The sequence below is a fragment of the Meleagris gallopavo genome, chromosome 4 (genome assembly GCF_000146605.3).
Source record: "Meleagris gallopavo isolate NT-WF06-2002-E0010 breed Aviagen turkey brand Nicholas breeding stock chromosome 4, Turkey_5.1, whole genome shotgun sequence".
Lineage (NCBI taxonomy): Eukaryota > Metazoa > Chordata > Aves > Galliformes > Phasianidae > Meleagris > Meleagris gallopavo.
Window position 1 is genome coordinate 70,158,951 of NC_015014.2, and position 16,991 is coordinate 70,175,941.

Consider the following 16,991-nt stretch of genomic DNA (forward strand, 5'->3'; position numbering starts at 1 on the left):
AAAAAAAACCAGAAAGCTTTGAGGTGACCAAATAGCAGCTTTTCAGTATCTAAAGGGGAGCTACAGGAAAGAAGGGGATAGGCTTTTTATCAGGGTCTGTGGTGATAGGACGAGGGGAAATGGTTTCAAGCTTAAAAGGGGGTAGATTTAGGTTGGATATAAGGAAAATGTCTTTTACATTGAGGGTGGTGAGGCACTGGCACAGAGATGTGGATGCCCCATCCTCAGAGACAGTTGTGGTGAAGCTGTATGGGGCCCTGGGCAACCTGACCTTGCTGTGCATGTCCCTGTTCACTGCAGAGGAGTTGGACTAGGTGGCCTTTAAAGGCCCCTTCCAACTCTGAGGATTATGTGATTCTACGAAATATCCTTCGTAAATCAAAAATTTTCAAATAGTGCTTTAAAAACAGATCAGTGAATATTTTTCCCATGCTATGATAGAGTTGATGTTGCAGGGAAAAAGACTCCTGCTTAATGTAGCAGTGCTATTCTGAAGTCGCATCGGTGTGAAGAGTGGAGTTTTGGTCCACAGCTGTTTCTCCCAGTGCACTCTGAGTTCCGAGAGGTTGGCATTGAAGCACCTGCCAAAATTACTAAGGTTTTAGTTCTCTCAAATAGTATTTATCAAAACAAAAGGATTTATTTGCTTTAACTGGCAGAGACTGTTAATGATGTTTCAGTCCCTACTGACTTGCAAAACGTAAGTGATAGAAAATCAGTCCAAATACAGTTCATAGATTATTGATGCATGTTTGTTCACCCATCAGAAGTTTCTAGACCTGTTTGTGCTTTTCTTTCTACTGTTGCCTCTTTAACATTCAGTTCTCTGCTTTTAAATAAAAGAAGAAAAATATCAGGCAACTCTTACATTAGAAACAGCTTCTCTTTGTGTTCCTGGATAATTTCTTTCAAACACCTCTGCACTTCACTATCTCCTCTGTTTTTGTTTCTTAGAAAAGACTGTGCTATCTTAATTTCTCCTAGGGGAAAAAACCCTTGGTAAAATGAGTAATTCATGTGCGCAGAAGTAGATTAAAATATGAGCAGACAGGCTCCTGAATGGTGTTGTGCAGGTCTTGGTGCCAACTTCTGGAATAATCTTCTGGATTTAAAGCTGAAAATAAAAACTTGTGCAATTTCAGGCTTGCTAGAACATGAAGACAGCTGTAAAAACAAGTGGAAAGGACTGTAGTAAATGATAACAAAATGTGATAGCTGTTTTCAGTCCCTGAGGACTCTAAATGACTTCGCATTCATTCAGTCTCTTGCCATAGCAGTCATATGATTGTAGAAGTTCTACATTGAATCTATTCCTGTTAAGCATTTGTTCACAATAGTCTACATGAGGAACTGGCTCCTTTTGGTCCTTTGTCTCTCCAGCAGGAATCCTGGTATTCCCAGATGTCTGGAAAAGGTAAAGAGGAGCTACTTTGGAATCTCACTTTTGTGCTGCTAATAGCTTCTTGCATGCAGAATAAGTTAGGATGGTACTTGGATTGGTTTCCAGCTGCAGCTGGAAAGTAGAAACGTTTCTTTACTGAGAAGGAGATCTTCCATTCCCAGGAAACTGTTAAGCTCTTAAATGTTCAGCTTCATGTAGATGTGCATCAGTTGATCCTTTTAGCAATAACAGAAAGAGGTGTGACAAATAAAGAACAGTCAAGATTTTTTTCTGTGTATAAACAAGTTTTCTTGTGATAGTGATGTTTTATTCTGTTTTAGATCAAACAACACACTGTAATTTGAAGCCTTTCTGGTGTTCAGCATTCCTGTAAACCTTTTTTCCCAATTCATAGGCATGAAGTTGCCAAAAAAAAAAAAGTTTGTATACTGCTTAAAACCTTTCTAATGTGTTGTCTGAAGTGGTCTTCAGTTTGTGTTAATTGTTACTTGGATAGAAACAGCTGCTTTGCATTAAGGACTAGTTTCAGCAATTCAGTTAGGTGGCATTTGATTCATTAACACTGGATACTAATTAAATAGTAAAGGTTTAAGTTGCAATGTGTTTATGTATGATAAAATGTTGCTGTTTTGATTTTGTTAGTTTTCTGGTAATATCTTCAGGCTCAAATTGGAGCTACTTCTTTTAAGTAACTGTGTTGAAATAACAGCTACTGGCAAACGTGAGTGAATATGGTTTTAAAATTCACTAAGGTCTAAAGTTATTTTGAAGCAAGCTTCATTCTTAAAAGATTTCAGACACTTAGGCCACTCCTTATATGCATGAGTTAATCCAGGCCCTGCGAGCTAGGAGTACAAAGATGCTTATACTCTTGCTGTTAAGAAATTGTATGTGCTTTTTTTTTTAGTAGCAGTTGGGAATGTTTGTTCTGCTTGAAGACTGTTTTTAGATAAATTGCTTCTATACCCTTTCACTGCCCTTCTACAGCTCCTTGTACAGGGAGCAGTATTGCTTTGGAAGGGCTTGGGGAAGATTAGAATAGATGGAACTTAATGTTTTTCTTGGAGTATATGATTTTGAATCTGCAAAATTCTTGGATAATTTTTTATTCTTGAAGGTTGAATTGTATCTATTTTATGTTTATTCACGTCTGTGTTCGCACTATAGTGATGTAGTGGCCTTGTGTACCTACAAGGAGGACTCATAGAAGGTAGAGAAGTCATAAAGATGTGTTCACTTTAGCAACAAAGCGCCAAGACTAGTATCACTTGAAGGCCAGAATTATGAGGCTGAGCAGAAAGACTGGTTCATAGTGATTTCTGTACCAACTTAAAACTGTATAGATAGTATGGGCAAATGGTTGGGATGGATAACTTTCCTTGAAGAGGAGTAATGAGGAGATAATATTTATTTTAAAAAAGGACAAAATGTATCAGTAGTGCTGTGACTGAATGTAGACCATAGGAGGTAACCACTACTTTTTCTGCAGCATGTTTCTTAATTCATAATATTTCTTGTGGAACAATTTCATCTACCTACTTGAGTTGAACTTTTTTGGGGCTGTTTTAAAGAAGTCATTGTGAATAAGCACAAGAGTGAAGTGTGGTACTAAATATTTTACTTGTAATTCTGGTTTAGATACTTCTGGAAGTTACTGAGTATTTCCTGTTAGTTTTGTTTTCCGTTGCTCTTTAAGGCCATCCTAATGATCAGTAAATGAACAGGTAGATAAATTATCCATGTTCTGACCCTTCGCTGAATTAAAAAAAGCAAAAGTAAAATCTGAAGCTTTCACTTTAATTCTTTTAATTTTTGTTGTCTAGAAAGTTTTCAGGTATGCACTGTTGCCATGTTTCCGATGGACTTGTTCAATTCACTTTGTCATAGGATAACCTGTGTTCTCAAGGTGCACAAGTGGCTACAAGTAGAATTCGAGTGTACACATGGAAAATACAGTATCTTATTCATGAATAGTCTGTTGTAGTAACAGCTGGTAGGTCATCCACTAAATCAAGCCTGTATCAGCTCAAGTAGGTTAAGTATTGGCTTAACCTAAGTTCATTCAGATTGTGTTTGTAAAATAGCAAGCATGCTGCTTTAAATAGTTTGAATTGCTTACAGAAAGCTCATCTCTTTTAGCCTCCTGTCAAAATGGGAACAAAAATCATCTGGGGTGGGTGTAGTTTCTACTTGTAGATACAGTTAAGTCAGCAGAGGCTATTCTCTGCTGCATCCATGCAGCATGATTTAGGAAGATGTGTCATACGTGTGCAACCCTTGTCGAAGCTCTTGCAGTATTCTTGTAAGAACGCGTAATGCAGCACTCATGCTCAGAATATAGGTCTCATTCTTCCTGCTGGCAGCACTCTGCAGTTTGGTGATAGGATGGTATACACCACTGCTGGTCATACGAAATGGGTGCACTGTATGGAATGCATCTTTTGACTTAGACAACTTTACTTTTGCAAAATGTTTTATGGAAAATATCATACAGATGAGCTTTGCGTTGTAATGGGTTGGACTGGGGCTGATTGGGGTCAATAGAATGGTATTGACTGTAAAGTATGTGGTGTTAGTCAATTTGTTAGTGGTTTCCATTTGTGTAAAATTAAAGACCTGAAAACAGCTGTGGATGTTCATTGTGGATGAAACAATTGAGCTAGGGATGCAATTGTTTGTCACTTGAAAACTTAGTACTTTAACTTCACATTTGAGAGAAGAAAACAGCTATCGTTTTCCAAAAGGCATGAAGGAATCTAAGCTCAGAGGTCAGTAGTCCTATTTAGAGGAAAGAAATGAGGTGTTAAAATTGTCCAGCTAAGTAAATTAGGTTAAATCCACATTGTGTAATTCTATGCATAAGCTTAATTTATAACTGAAAAGAAATGTTCAGCAGTGGACCTATAGGAAAATGTGATTTTATTGTTTGAATGTACAGTATTCTTTTAAGTGCAAGGTACCAAATTTGCTTTTGAAATGCTGAAGTGTTTGTCTTTAAGGGCAACCTGATGTCTTGGAGGACTAATGTCTGAATGGGAATAGATGCAATAAAGTACTTGTGGGTTTTCTAAGTTTCAGTAGAATAGAAATAAGACTACTGCTATGCCTGCAGGGTTTTGAATAATGAAATGCAAGCCAACCTCAATCTATTAGAGATTGGTGAGCTATTTTATTTATTGCTTGGAAGCTAGAGAATTACTAAAATGGAGAAGACCTCTTTGGAGAGGAACAGGGATGTGAAAGGTTGGAACTGTTCTTCCAGGCTGCTACTCTCCTGTGTTAATTAAAACAAACAAAAAAAAAAGCCTTCTTGAAGCAATATCAGTGATGGTCACAGCCCAATCTCACTGGGAAAACAGTAGAGAGTCTTGAAATCTTTGCATCTGTCTCTGGATAACAGATGTCTGGTAAACTTCAAATATTTTGAGTTGGATTCTAGGTTGCTTTGGCTCCTTTGAAGTTGAGCAATATGCATCTATTTTGATTATCCCTTCCTTGCTCTCAAATGGAAAGTAACTCACAGTAGTTAAGTTGAAGTCTGTGTGGGTGCGTATTTATGTTTGGCTTACTATCAATCTGTAGAAACCAGATGTGGGAATTATGGGTGAGGAAAGATGTCTTAAATCATCATGTATAATCTCCTGTTGATGCATAGTAACTTCTTGCTGTATCTTTTCCTGGTATTCTGTCCACTCTAGCATTTTAAATGCCTCCAGGGATGTGATTTCCATAGCAAATAAAGACTATTTTGTGGGAAGCAAATGCAGTTTTACTTAAGCTCTGAAATATATCTGGTGCATTTTAAATAATGGCATGTATTTTTGGATCTCTTGCCTATGTCATGATAACAAATAATCTTTTATGAAAGTAATATTAAGTTGCCTGGGCCTCTGGCTAACAAAAACATGAGAACTCCTTTTGTGTCTATTTGAAAGCAACTTCTGCAGGAGGCGGGAGAGCAGACACTAAATATGGCATCTAGGGAGTAGGAGTCAATGTCCATTTATTCTTTTCTGTTCTGTGATAATGTCAGGTATGAATATGCTCTAATGTGAGCCATAGATTTTGCAATAAGAAATAATGGTCAAAGACTCAGAGTCCTTGGAGTCTTCTGAGGACATGGGTAATATTCAGGTAGACTTTGTTTCCAGTCAAAAACTGAGACTATTTATTTCACTAGTAGCTGCTTCTTAATAATTTAAAGCTGTTCAAAGTACTCGAGGAAAATAGGTTGATCATCACTTTACACAAAATATTTATTTTGAACATTTTCAGTCTTTTTAAGTTTTGTTTACTCTTCTTTGTGAAGTGTTATACAGATGGTGCTTTGTGTTGAAGTTATGTAAAAAGCACAAAAAAAAAAAAATACAAAACACCAAACCACCAAACGTAAGAAAACACAACAAACCAACCACCCAAATCTGCTGTCTTCAAACCTTAAAGCTAAAAAATTATTCCTTAACCTGCATTGCATCAGGAAAATAAAGCCTGTGTTTCTGTTATTTGCACTGAGGATGTGTGTAGCTAAGAAGTGGGCTTAAACTCCACAAAGGCTTTTTAAAAATAAAGTAATTTTGTTCTGTCAAATTAGTGGAGGGGTAGGGTTGGGGCTGGAGGACCAGGCGTGTGTGATTCGGGCAGTGGATTTTCTTGAACAAAATTCTCTACGAGTGGAACTAGCTGTAACTTGACACAGAAAAGCCAGTGTTTGTTTCTGACCTGGGAAAAGCAGTTCATTACTTCTTGCAAGTGTGGTGCTGCTTCTCTGGGTGTGATATGCTGGATCTGTGAGCCATGGAATTCATTCCTGAGCTTGAATTTACGTAGCTTAAATATACTTGTTAACATTCTTCTAAACTTCTTTAGTAGTGATGTGTGACATCTAGGGCATGTCTCTTGCTGTGTTTATTGCTTGAGCAGGAACTATGGTTTAAGCAATGGTACTTAAGGGAGGTACTGAACTGCTCTTAAAAGCCACAAATACATACTCTCTAGCTGAGGAGCTCACTTAAATTTAAAGAGTGCTTATTGTTAGAAAACTGTTCCACTGGGCTTTGTTACTATCTGACAATCCTTGCTGAGGGGTAACTTTGGATTTTGTCATTTTGGGCATAGTTGTATGGCTTTCTTTCATCCTTCTAAACCAAAATAAATGAACTACATATTGTGTGTAAGTACTGTAGGAAAAGTCTCTAAGTGTTTTCCATTTCAAGAGTAACTTTGTTAACACATTAATGAAACAGCCTATCTGTAATTATATGTAGTTCTTATGACTTGGGTATTTAAGTTCTCTGTAAGCAAGTTATTTTATAAGCAAGCTATTAGGAATAACACAAGATTCCCCAGTCCCCTTCCAGATGGCTTTTAAATGAAGTGCTTAAAAACAATGGAGTTTTTTTATTTGGATATATGCATAGTAACTAACATGACAATCTAATTGATTTAACTTCGTGTTACATCTAAGCACTGTACCAGGTGAAATCCAAATTAGTCATGTACCAAAAGCACCAAAACTTATGTAGCAGCACTGTCTTTAATCCTTTGTGCTGTGACCCACTGGGAGCTTTTCTGCAGCTGTAGAACAGTAGGCTTCAGTGTGATTTTTAGTTCTTCACTGTGCTGCGATGAATTGTTGTGGAAGTGAGAAAGGAGTCTAGGTTCCTGAAATGAGGCAAGCTATATTGCATCATTCCTTTCAGAGGGAAGGAAAACACTGTATAAACCATTCTAAAACATGGCCATAAGAATAAGTGAAGTTATGAAATTCATTGTCAAGATGAGCTATAAGGCTTAATAAGAACACCTTTTAGCATCTTACAGAGCTACCAAACTGACTTGCCTAGTGAACTCCTCATGTCAAACTTGAGGACTTCATCCAAGTGCACGTGGGTAATGCAGCTCAGCTCAAAATGGGGGAAGGATGCTGTGGAAGTGACTGCAAGGCTTTGTCCAATAGAAATAACTTTCCTTTTGAACAGTTTTTGTGAACCCTTCTTTATGCTTGCAATAAATGTAGCAGACTATGTAAGATGGAAGGGTTTCTTGTCAGAGCAGTGCTAGTGGAAGCATGCAGTTATTACAAAAGCATGATAGAGGGGACCTTTTTAAGGGGTAGACTGAGATGTTGAGATTGGATCCTCACTGCTTGACAGTGTGTCAAGTCCAGCAAATTGCACTAGGAAGCACACCTGGATTTTGAGATTTTCGGCATTTCTTCTTTACCCTCAAAGTGACTACTTCCACAAAGTAAAAACTTCCCAGTATGTCTTTATAAATTTCTGTAACTTTCTGATAGTTACATGAAAGCACATCCTTTTTCAAGAACAAAAGGTAGTGAAACTGTAGTTCTTGTCAGCTTTCCTTTCCAGTGCTCTTTGAGCTTGAGCTGTAGTTAAGATTGAGTAATTTTCTACCCCTGCAATTCATATTGTGAACTTTTTTGGAAAAAGTCAAGTTCTGTAGAGTAAAGTTGTTTTTCCATTTTCTGAAACACAGCTCCTCCCTTATCATTAGCATTAGTTGTGTTGATCAGTGTTGTTGCTTAAATGAAGGTGCCAATTGTAAAACACTTCGTTCTTTTCACATCCACTGTTGTGTAATGCTTAGTTTAGGTTCTCCAAACCTTCCAGTTCTTATGTTGGTATTTCAGTGGTATTCTTAAGCAAATGCCATTGTGAAAGTTGATTTGCTCACAGCTGAAAAGCAGCTTCCATGTGAAACCTTTTGCTGCATGTTCAGCTTCATTCTGCTGGTGGATGACCAGCCATGGAGGTTTTGGATGCTATATAAAATGCTTACTAGTGCTTCACTGAATTCATAAAAACTCTTTTGGATGCTTTTTTGTGCATCTTAGTTGCTGTATTTCTAATAGCAATGGTCTTAGTGGAACAGCAATTTCTTTTTCAGAGTCTTTCTTAAGCAGGCATTGGTGATGATACATCATCTTCTCTGAAGGTGTGCTTCCTTCTGATCGCTTTATATGTTGGTGTTAGCCATTCATCCAGTCTGCACTGAAATGAGGTGTTTGGTTTTGTTTTGTTTTTTTTAGTTATAGAAAGCAATTTATTTGTTTTTCTCCTTCCTCACTCCCTTCCCTTTGCTACCCCTGTGGTTTGAGTTTTGTTTGATGACAACTCAAAGGAAGGGAAGCTGAATTCCTTTTCCTTGTTTTCCTTTTGAAAATACAATAGTGATTACAATGTCTGCATAAAACAGACGCTATATTTTTCTAATTACATTTTGTCTCAAAACAAGTGAATCATCTTTGGACAGCCAGCTCTCAGAAGAAGATAGTCCTGAAGACCTGTCCTTATGAGGAGGCAATAATGGGTTTGTGACATTGATAAAGAGTAAAAAGTAAGTAGTGTCTCACTCCTGCTAAGCTTCACAAAGTGATAGGGATCTTGTCTTTTTACAGAATGGCTTAGGGCAGCTTCTTACCACTTGATATACAATCTGATCTAACATGAAGTCTTAAATGCCGCCTTTTATATATTGATACAAAAGCAATGGGAATTGTTTTTTTCACCTTGAAAGAATAACTTGCAGTTATTCTCAACAGTGGAGATAAAAGTTTAATAATGGCAAAAAATTGCCATTATTATAGGTTAGGAAATGATAAACTTGTCTAACTGACTTTCGTGCATATAGCACAAGTTTCATATTTCATTTAGAAGAGCAGGAAGAACGTCTTTTATATTAAGGATCATCTTAAAGCTAAAGTAGAGTTAGGGTCACCTAATTATTTTTGAAATAATTAGCTTTTGCTTAATTTAAAAGCATTGCAAAGAATTGCATCAGCAAGCTGGAGGTCTTCAGTTGGCAGCATTGGCCTTATTTTGTGTAGTCTGCAGCACACAATTGGTGCCTGTGCTCTCTGTTTAAATAGGAGAGTCTTGCTCTCAGCACTTAGACATAAATGGTCTGTACTGTTCTGAGGCATCTCATGCTGTTCATGTAGAGCTGTATAAAATGAGAAAAACTCCTTGGTGTTCTTGTTTTTTTGCTACTGATGATATTTTGGCATTGAAGCTATTGATTTCAGTATTTTTCCAAGGAATAGACCTCCTTAGAAGGATGGCCATTCAGAATGCACAGTATTAATTTCTGTGTTTTAGAGCAGGAAGCATCTCCAAAGAGAACCCATAGGGTGCATCCAAGTCTTGCTGTGTAGTTGCAGACTTGTGGGAGGAAGCGTTGGTATCAATGGCAACCTCTGGGCAGAACCAGAAGATGCTGTCCTGATACCTTCAGAGATAATGCAGGTGTTAAATTGGCTGCTTTTCCCTGCCATGAACTAGAACAAAATATGTAAGTGTGGGGATGCAGTCCTTCCAAGGCTTCATTTTGGAAGCATCGTAGCTTGGATAATCCGGATTGTTTCTTATTCTCTTTCATTATGAGAACTTAAAGCTGTAATTGCTGATTAACCAAGTCCTTAATTTAGTTAAAAATACTTTTTTAGGTTGAGAAAGATTAGATTTTTACATTTTTCAGTCTTGCACTTTAAATGAGTAGTTTTAAGTTCCCTGCACTGAAGCAGAACTGATAACTGTTCTCCAGATCAGAGTTGTACAGGTCATAAAGTTTGTTAACAAGTGCTGGTATAGTTTTCTGACCATAGCAGAGCATTTTGTTCATTTTCTTTCCAGTTCTTCTGCCTAGTCATTTTTAAATAGTGGATGTACTTGAACTTTTTTGAACACTTTTGGGCAAGGGGCTTTGAGCAAACACAGCCTGGGACACATGAGGGTTTTTTTTTTTTTTATGATGTAGAATGAATGTGTTGAGTTAAATAGTTCAGACAGCATACCACTCCTCAGGTTCTGTTTCTCAAACATTACTGTTGGGGAAGTCCCTCTTTGCCTTGTGCTTTGTGTTACATAGAGCTTTGCTGCTCTGCCTTGCTTTGCTGCTTTCTCTGAGGATTTTACAGGCACTGTGGTTTACTGTCAAAATGCTTAGATTCCCACAACATAAAACTGTGCCTCCGAGTTTTGAGTATGGCTAAATGCCCCTCCATCATATTTCCATCCAGAAGGATCTTCTTTAGGTGGAACTGTTATGTGCTATGTCATCTGCCTTGGAAGTTCCTTGCACACCTGTGAAATAACTTCACTTCAGACTCTTGTTATCTTAAGCAGTGATGAAGCAGTTGTCAGTCATGCTAAGCGAAATCAACAGACTGTCTAATCTATTCCAACTAATAGTGGCAATTTGAGGTACTCCTTTGACGTCACAGCACCACACTGTAACTTGAGAGAGTAGCAGGAATTGTGACTTATGCAGGGAATGGATTCAATCTAGTGTTACAGTGCATTGTCTGTAGAACATAATGAGTGACAGGTTTGGGATGCTATGAATTTCTCCTGTGTTTATTAAAAAGAAACCTTTTTTGCTTTGATATCTTATGGAAAGTATTGTGAATACTACTACTTGCCTTCTTCAGCTTTTTTGCTCACTTCTTTTTTTTCTGTTGCAAAGTCTTTCCCTTATTACAGAACAGATCCCATATCATGCATTCCATGGGGATCATTTGATGTGTATTCATTCAGAGTAAGGCTCCAGTGCAATTCAGTGATGAAAATAGTTTGTAACACGTCTTAATAGTGTTATCTTTTGTGCAGCAGGAATAACCATCCTTGAAGTTCGTGCTTGGAAACTAAAACTGAGAACAGAGAAGGAAATAAAGAGGAATGGTGGGGTGTTGAAATGCTCTTTTGACAAAGTCATATTTGTAGTCTCCAATCTGTCAGAACAAACCCTGTTGGAACTGTTTGCAAGCTATGAGTGCTATTAATTCCTTCTGTGTTAAAGTGGGAGTTGATGTATAAAAGGAGCTAATGTTGTTTTGTGACTTGTACCTGCCCTGTTTTTTGTTGTTTTTGCTCCTTCTGAGCAGTGTGTATGTAGGTTGCTCTGAAAGTAATTCCTTCTATTTATTTCTATGGAAGTTACAACAGACACAAAGAGTGCAATGACATTATTTGATAGAGCATGTTCTCAGCTACGTTACACTGTTTTTCAGCATAGTCATCACAATTATCTGATCAGCATGTATGAGCTGGTCAAGATGCTCTTCATTTCATGCTGTGACAGCTGTGCGTGGTCATCTGCAATGTAGCTTGTCTTTCACTGCTGTCTTACTGCTGAAACACACCATCCATTGCCTCACTGTGCTCATGTCTGCTGTTTTGGTCTCAGTAAATGTTCTGCAAGCGTGGATAAATGTCAATGGTGCAATTTTTTCCTCAATGAAGGAATTCTGTTACATACCTTTGCTTCATTCTCGCTTCCATGTTTTTTCTAGTTTTAGTGTGCACTTGTTGTTCTTTAGGAAGCTAATTTGTCAGCAGAACATACAAGTTCCTTGCTATTTAAGTTATTCTTCTCTTGTTCTTTTCCAGGCACTTGAAGGTTAGCTTCTGAGAACTTTTGGACAGGTTCCTTTTTAAGTTTCCACTTACTTTTTTTCCTCAACAGAAGACTTGCCTAGGGGTGCTAGTCTGCAACGAAGGCCATTCAAATATTGGTTCCTTTTTATTTTACTGTATTTAAAATGCAGCTCTCAGAATATTTTATTCTGTAATAGACCACTTTCAGCCTTCACTGGCTAATTTGTGTTCAAAACGTTTTTGTGATCAATTTAAATGTATTTTGAAATTTGTGATAAGGTTGTTCTTGTGTAACTCTCTCTCCCCCCACCACAGTTTCTGTTCTGCAACTTCCTGGGTTAGACTTGCATACTGTAGCAACTCCAAAAAACGTAAGAGCTGCTGTATAGCCAAACTTACTCAAATTATGCTGAAAATAATTTCAGTTTTTTAGGCTTCAGTGCACTGCAGCAGGCACATATAAAGCGGAAGCTGATGCCTTCTATTTTTCTTTAAGAGCAGCATGAGTGCCAGCTAATGGTGGGCTTTAACTAATGTTGGATTTCATTGTTTGTTCCCAGTGTGGTTGGCTCTTAAAAAACAGATGAGGAGAGAAATCCCTTAAACTTATTCATGTTGTTACAGCACTTCCATTCCACTTGCTCTTACGTGAACATGTTCTCTAGAGTTCCAATTGATCCCTTAACTGTTGCATATTTAGAAGAAGAGTTATGTTGCCCCTTTGTCCCCTAGAGTAAGTAAATGGGCTCTTCTGAAGCAGTCTTCCCATGAGCCTCTTCTACTTCAAATTCTGAACTCGAAACACTGCTGTTTTCTTCTGCCTTGGTCTGCTTTTGCTTTGTTCTGTCTCCTTTTAAGGCTGGATTGTGTTGCAGACTGTAGTCACTTGTATTTTGTCCTGCTCTGACCCTTCCATCTGATGAATTCCTCATAATGCAGTTTGATAGCGTGACCTTGTGCTTTTCTATAAATGTGCCCATGAGATCATTTCAATCCAGTTCTTGAATATTCCAGCCTTCCCTAATGTGGCTGATGCCGCTCAGCTCAGGATCTGTGCTAACGTGATGTACTCTTTTGGGCAATCTCTTGCCTTTTAACCAGTCTTCAGATAGATCATATATGTGTTCACTCTCATTGTTGTGAGTTATTTATTATCAGGCCTCACTTCTTTATGAAGCTCTTAGTCTTGCTGCAGAGAGAGAGAGAGAAAAGAGTGTGTGTGTGTGTGTGTGTGTGTGTGTGTGTGTGTGTGTGTGTGTGTGTGTGTAAAAAAAGATCTGTTTTTAGAATGAGAGGGAATGGCCTCAAGTTGTTCCTGAGGAACTTCAGGTTGGATATTAGGAAAAATTTCTTCTCAGCAAGAGTGGGAAATGCATTGGAACAGGCTGCCCATGGAGGTGGTGGAGTCACCATCCTTGCAGGTGTTCAAGAATCGTGGAGAGGTGACACTGAGGGACATGGTTAGAGGATATGGTGAGAATAGGTTGATGATTGGACTAGATGATCACAGCAGCCTTTTCTGTAGGGGTTATTGAGGTAGATGGTTTAAGAGTTGAGCTGGTAAATATGCCAATGCTTCTGTCCATTGGAAAGATGCTAAGGAGAATGTTTAAACAATCACTAGGCTCTGAACTTTTCTGTCTTTTGTACAGTGAGCAATTAAGGTTCAATGGTCAGTTTATCTTCCGTAGACGAGTTATTAGTTGCTGTTTAATATTTTTATTACAGGTTTTATCTTGAGCTTTTCTGCCAAGCACTAAGTCAGTGTGGTTATGAAGAATTACCCATTTCCTTTTGGGGTAAGACATTTCCAAGACTAGTCACACATTTCTGTGCTTCCCGGACCGAAGTCTGGTTGTTTAGCTGCTTTGCATATCTAGTTCATGGAAAAGTGTATTAATATGCTTTAATTATGTCTATAAGGGTAAAAAGTATGCGCAGAGTTGCAGGTCATTGCTGTGCTAAGCATTGTATGCTATCATATGGGCTCAGAGGGGCTGAAGGTGTGCCAGGAAAGTGGCTTTTCTCAGGAACCTGTTTTCTGGTCTAGCTTTGGTGCTTTGGACAGCAGAAATAGGCATGTACAGAAAACTGAGCAAATGCTCATAATTCAGCTACTGTCTAGAGACATTTTAAAACTTTTTCACGTCCCCACCCAAGAAACTTCCTGTGAGATCAGTTCACACAGAGAGAAACTGAGGTGCTCCTATGTTTTAACTGTTCCTACCACTAAAGAGCACACCATAGATTCCGTTGTTGCTTTGTCACGTGAACACATTTGCTATGCTGTGTGTCTGACTTTCAGGAAAATACTTTGATCAGGCATCACCTATCTAGCTTAAATATGCAATTAAACAGCTCAAGTAAAAAATTTGCATTAACTAGCAAAAAAAAGATGGTACTTTAGAGTTTAGGTCTGTTGTCATAGCGAAGTGATGGAGAACAAAATGGAGCTCCTGGAAAGCAGTTAACTCTGAAGTGTAGCAGAAGGTAATCTGCTATGATGAAATATATTTTCTAGGCAGAAAAAGTCAACAAGATGAGTAGTTGGTGGCATGTTTCCTTCTGTATTCAGCTTAGTTTTGCTAGGTCAAAAGATGCATCTTGCTGGCAGTGACTTTTGACAAATTTTAGCAACTAATGACTAGTACTTGGACTGAATTTTTGAAAAGCTTATTTTTTAGCCCAAGCTTTTTGGAGTGTCATCTGCAGCACCTGTTAGGAAACATAAGCCTGAGGTTGCTTTGCATTAGGTTTTTCAGAGTTGCAGTACTGTATGACACTGCATCCACCTAAACTTGATAAAAATTGTAGCAGTTTCAAGATAATTAGAAAAAGCTGAGTTGATGTCTTCAAAATGGTCTTTTTGCTATTCTGTACATTAGTGAAGAAACAGAAGTATTAAGCTGCTTTGGGAAGACAGCAAAAACTGCTTCAGTTCTTCAGATGGAACAGTTCTGATTTCTGGAGCTCCATGCGAAGCAGCCAGCATTGGGGTTAATGTTGTAAGCTTGCAGACTTTAAGTGTCTGAATTGCGAAGTGCTCAAATTATGTGTAGAAACTGTTAAGTAGATCTGAACTAAGAACTGATTTCAGTGATATTTTGATTAAACGTAACTAAAACGTTTTGGAGCTGATGTTCTTGTCAGTTCACTTGAATCATTTTTAATTTAAAAAAAAAAAATTCTCACATCCTCTCTCTTTATAATGTTGAGAAGCAAAACTTGAGAAGCAGGGGAAGGATACTTTCTGCAACTTCTTGGACAGATGTTTTTTCTCTGCCCTCACACCATAGCTTCTACGTGCTTGAATGCTGGTGAACTCAATTGCAGAGTATCCTGAGTTGGAAGAGACCCACAGGGATCATGGAGTTCAGTGTTTAAGCTTGTGTTAAGTTGTGTTATGATTAATTAGTGCAGGGTACACAGGACAACTTGATAAAGGATAACTCTAGACTGTTAAATGTCTCTCTTGTAAGAGGGCAACACCCTCTAGTTTTAGTTTAAAAACATCATTAACATTCTTTCACATGAATGATTTTGCAGTATTGCCAAAGGAAACTTGGTCTTTAAAATTGTTTTTCCGAAATTGTACTGTCAGTTTGACAGCCACTATTTTAAGTGGATAGGCTGCAGCAAGGCCATGTGTACAAGTAAGTCAAGGCTTGCCTCTATAGCAGTTACCTTGTGAAAAAGGCTGTGGATTTTGAAGCATGACTACTGTAGAATAACTGTGAATGCAATACTCAGCTCCTGGTACCTTTTTTCAATTTGACCATTTTAATCAGCTCTTCTGAAAGTGCAAATTCTCAGTAATTTCCATTTTCCTGTAAAACTTATGAAGGGGCATGTCTTAGAATCCTATGGGTTTCAAAAAAAAAGGGGGTATTCCTGGTTACAGCTGCTAATGTCTGAATGTGAAGCACCCCTATCACAAAGATGAATCTATTCTTTATTTTCTTAATGCTGTGAGATAAAGTGTTGAGTAAATTCTTGAGACCTATTGAAAACATTTCTTTTTTGTTGTACACAAAAACTGTCTGTCTTGATTGGAAATAATAAGGTGTTGAGGGCTTTAAACACATTCTCTTGTGTTGGCTCTTTTGCGCAAGTATACATCATTTAGGATGACTTTAAGTCTTTATGATTAGAGTATAAAAGTCTAGAAAAACTTGGAATTGTTAATTGTCTCTGCAAGGTGTTGGTTTTGAATAACTTGGCTAATACCCTTTCACTTCTCAAAATACATTCTATAACTATTGACCTCTCAAATTTATTTATAATAAGACTTTGTAGGAACAAACTGTTCTTAACAGAGCAGTGTCATAATTGGATGTTAGTATTTCTAGACTTTTAAGCTTGGGAAGTCTAAATTGTCTAAGACATGGAAGGGAACAATGTTAGAAAATTTGGAAGGATGAGCTAAAGAAGCTATTCATCTTTATTTGACTCTGTCATGTGTAACTTGGAAGGTAGAGAAAGAAGTGCCATCTCTGAAACCTGCCTGCCCCTAGCCATAAGGGAGAGGAAGCAGCGCCTTCAAGTTGACATCAGTTGCTTTATCAGCTGAGAGGATTTGTTTTTAGTTTATTTTTGTAAGGGCATGATGCTTCTTGCATGGGATTTGGGGTAGTAGAACAAGAACCAGCTGTATATGTTGGCATAAATGGCAGTAGGGAGAGGTAGGTCTCTTACAGTAGGTACTCAGGTTCCCAGTGATATTGGGGCACAGCTCACTGTTCTCTCAGCTGAATGCTGGAGTGCTTCTCTAGTGGGAGGACAATGTTAGCAAGCGTAGTGGTGATCACAGAATCACAGAATTGTAGGGGTTGGAAGGGACCTCTAGAGATCATCGAGACCAACCCCCCTGCCAAAGCAGGTTCCCTACACCAGGTCGCACAGGTAGGCGTCCAGGCGAGACTTGAATATCTCCAGAGAAGGAGACTCCACAACCTCCCTGGGCAGCCTGTTCCAGTGCTCCGTCACCTCACCGTGAAGAAGTTCTTACGCACATTCGTGCAAAACTTCCTGTGCTGCAGCTTATGTCCGTTTCCCCTCGTCCTGTCTCCACGTACCATTGAAAAGAGACTGGCCTCACCACTATGGCCGCCACACCTCAGATATTTATAAACCTGGATCAGGTCCCCTCTCAGTCGTCTTTTCTCAAGGCTAAACAGACCCAGTTCACTTAGCCT

The 16,991-nt window shown here is 38.3% G+C and overlaps 1 protein-coding gene across 1 annotated transcript in view; it reads left to right on the forward strand.

The window, feature by feature from the left end:
• Positions 1-5,482: 5,482 nt before the first annotated feature.
• Positions 5,483-16,991, forward strand: part of FAM53A (family with sequence similarity 53 member A) — a 14,782-nt gene continuing 3,273 nt past the window's right edge. Inside the window, exon 1 of the mRNA XM_010710670.2 lies at positions 5,483-5,536. Coding sequence (XP_010708972.1) covers positions 5,483-5,536 — 54 coding nt within the window. The remainder of the gene's footprint in view (positions 5,537-16,991) is intronic.